This window comes from Poecilia reticulata, linkage group LG20 (genome assembly GCF_000633615.1).
Source record: "Poecilia reticulata strain Guanapo linkage group LG20, Guppy_female_1.0+MT, whole genome shotgun sequence".
In the NCBI taxonomy this organism is placed as follows: Eukaryota; Metazoa; Chordata; class Actinopteri; order Cyprinodontiformes; family Poeciliidae; genus Poecilia; species Poecilia reticulata.
Window position 1 is genome coordinate 677454 of NC_024350.1, and position 1640 is coordinate 679093.

A 1640-nucleotide genomic window follows, 5' to 3' on the forward strand; every position below is an offset into this window, starting at 1 on the left:
TCAAGCTCCCAGGCCTCTGGTAGAGGACCCGAGCTCAGAGGATGAAACAGACCACCCGCGGAGGGTGAGAAGGGAATTTTTATATATATATATACAGTTGTCTATAAGCCACAGGAGTAACCATGTTGTGCCAAGGCAATTCTGCCTTGGCACATGGTTACTCCTGTTCACATGTTCACATCCCTACCTGGCAGCTTTAAGCAGAGCAGGTAATATGAAAGTAGGCCTCTATGATCAGCATTTTGTCCTATCAGATTGCATCATTTCAATAGACTCCATCTAAATATTTGCATTTACAGAGTTTATTTTTCTGCAATGAATCAAATTTTGCTTTCTGTGTTTGTTTTCCAGCCTCTGTTAGATATTTTTCTGTACATCTTCAAGCTGGCCAGCGCCATTGGAGCTCAGGTAGGCAGATTTACTCACGTACCAAGCCACTGGTTTTGCAGACCATTGTCTCCCATTTATCTGATTTTGTATTTTTATTTATTTGTTGAAATTCTCGTTGACCTTTTTTATGATATGTAAGATTTATGAAGGCTGTTGCTTCTGAAACACTGATCTGCAGTTGAAGAAGTTTGACTGAGATTGATTGGATGTTCTTCTGTGGTGATGTTTACATATAATGTTGTATAAGGTTTTCGAATGTCACTCATTGAGTAAATTTCCCTTTGGGATCAGTGAAGTATTTTTTAATCTAAAGTCAATTGATCAATCAGTCAAATTTTATTTATATAGCACATTTCAACATCAAGGCATTTCAAAGTGCTTTGCATCATAACAAACACAAAACCACAAAGTCATGCAACATAGAATCAACAATCAAAGCATTACATTAAGTCAAGAGCCATCATTAAATTCTTAATTGATTACGTTTCAAATACAACTCTAAACGGGTGGATTTTTAGTCGAGATTTAAAGGAAGTCAGTGTTCCAGCTGTTTTACAGTTTTCTGGAAGTTTGTTCCAAATTTGTGGTGCATAGAAGCTGAATGTCAACAGGGACTCTAAACCCCGTAGGGCTTTAGTTAAACATAGTTAACTGGGACTCTAACCCTCAGGGACTTTAGTCAAAAACGCCGTTTGACAAGGACTCCAACCTCTAGGTTTTTAGTTGAAACACAGTCAACTGGGACTCTAAACCCCATAGAACTTTAGTTAAACGTAGTTAACTGGGACTCTAACCCTCAGGGACTTTAGTCAATAACGCTGTTTGACAAGGACTCCAACCTCTAAGTTTTAGTTGAAACGCCGTCAACAGGGACTCTAAACCCTGTAGGACTTTAGTTAAACGTCGTTTAACTGGGACTCTAACCCACGTTTTACTCAAGGGACTCTAACCCGAATAGGGCTACGAGTGGGGGGCTGTATATTGTTAGAAAGAGGTTCGTTTGGTTCTGGTTCTAAGGATGCAGAGTTCAGTGATTTATAAACTAACAACAGTATTTTAAAGTCTATTCTCTGAGCTACAGGGCGCCACTTTAAAACTGGTGTCATGTGGTCTATCTGCCTGGTTTTAGTGAGAACGTGAGCAGCAGCGTTCTGGATCAGCTGCAGCTATTTGATTGATTTATTAGTCAGACCTGTGAAGACGCTGTTGCAGTAATCAATTCGACTGAAGATAAACGCATGGATGAGTTT

At 39.5% G+C, this 1640-nt stretch overlaps 1 protein-coding gene across 1 annotated transcript in view; it reads left to right on the plus strand.

The window, feature by feature from the left end:
• abcd3a (ATP-binding cassette, sub-family D (ALD), member 3a) overlaps window positions 1–1640 on the plus strand; it is a 51317-nt gene that overhangs the window by 13987 nt on the left and 35690 nt on the right. Inside the window, exon 8 of the mRNA XM_008438246.2 lies at window positions 352–408. Coding sequence (XP_008436468.1) covers window positions 352–408 — 57 coding nt within the window. The remainder of the gene's footprint in view (window positions 1–351; window positions 409–1640) is intronic.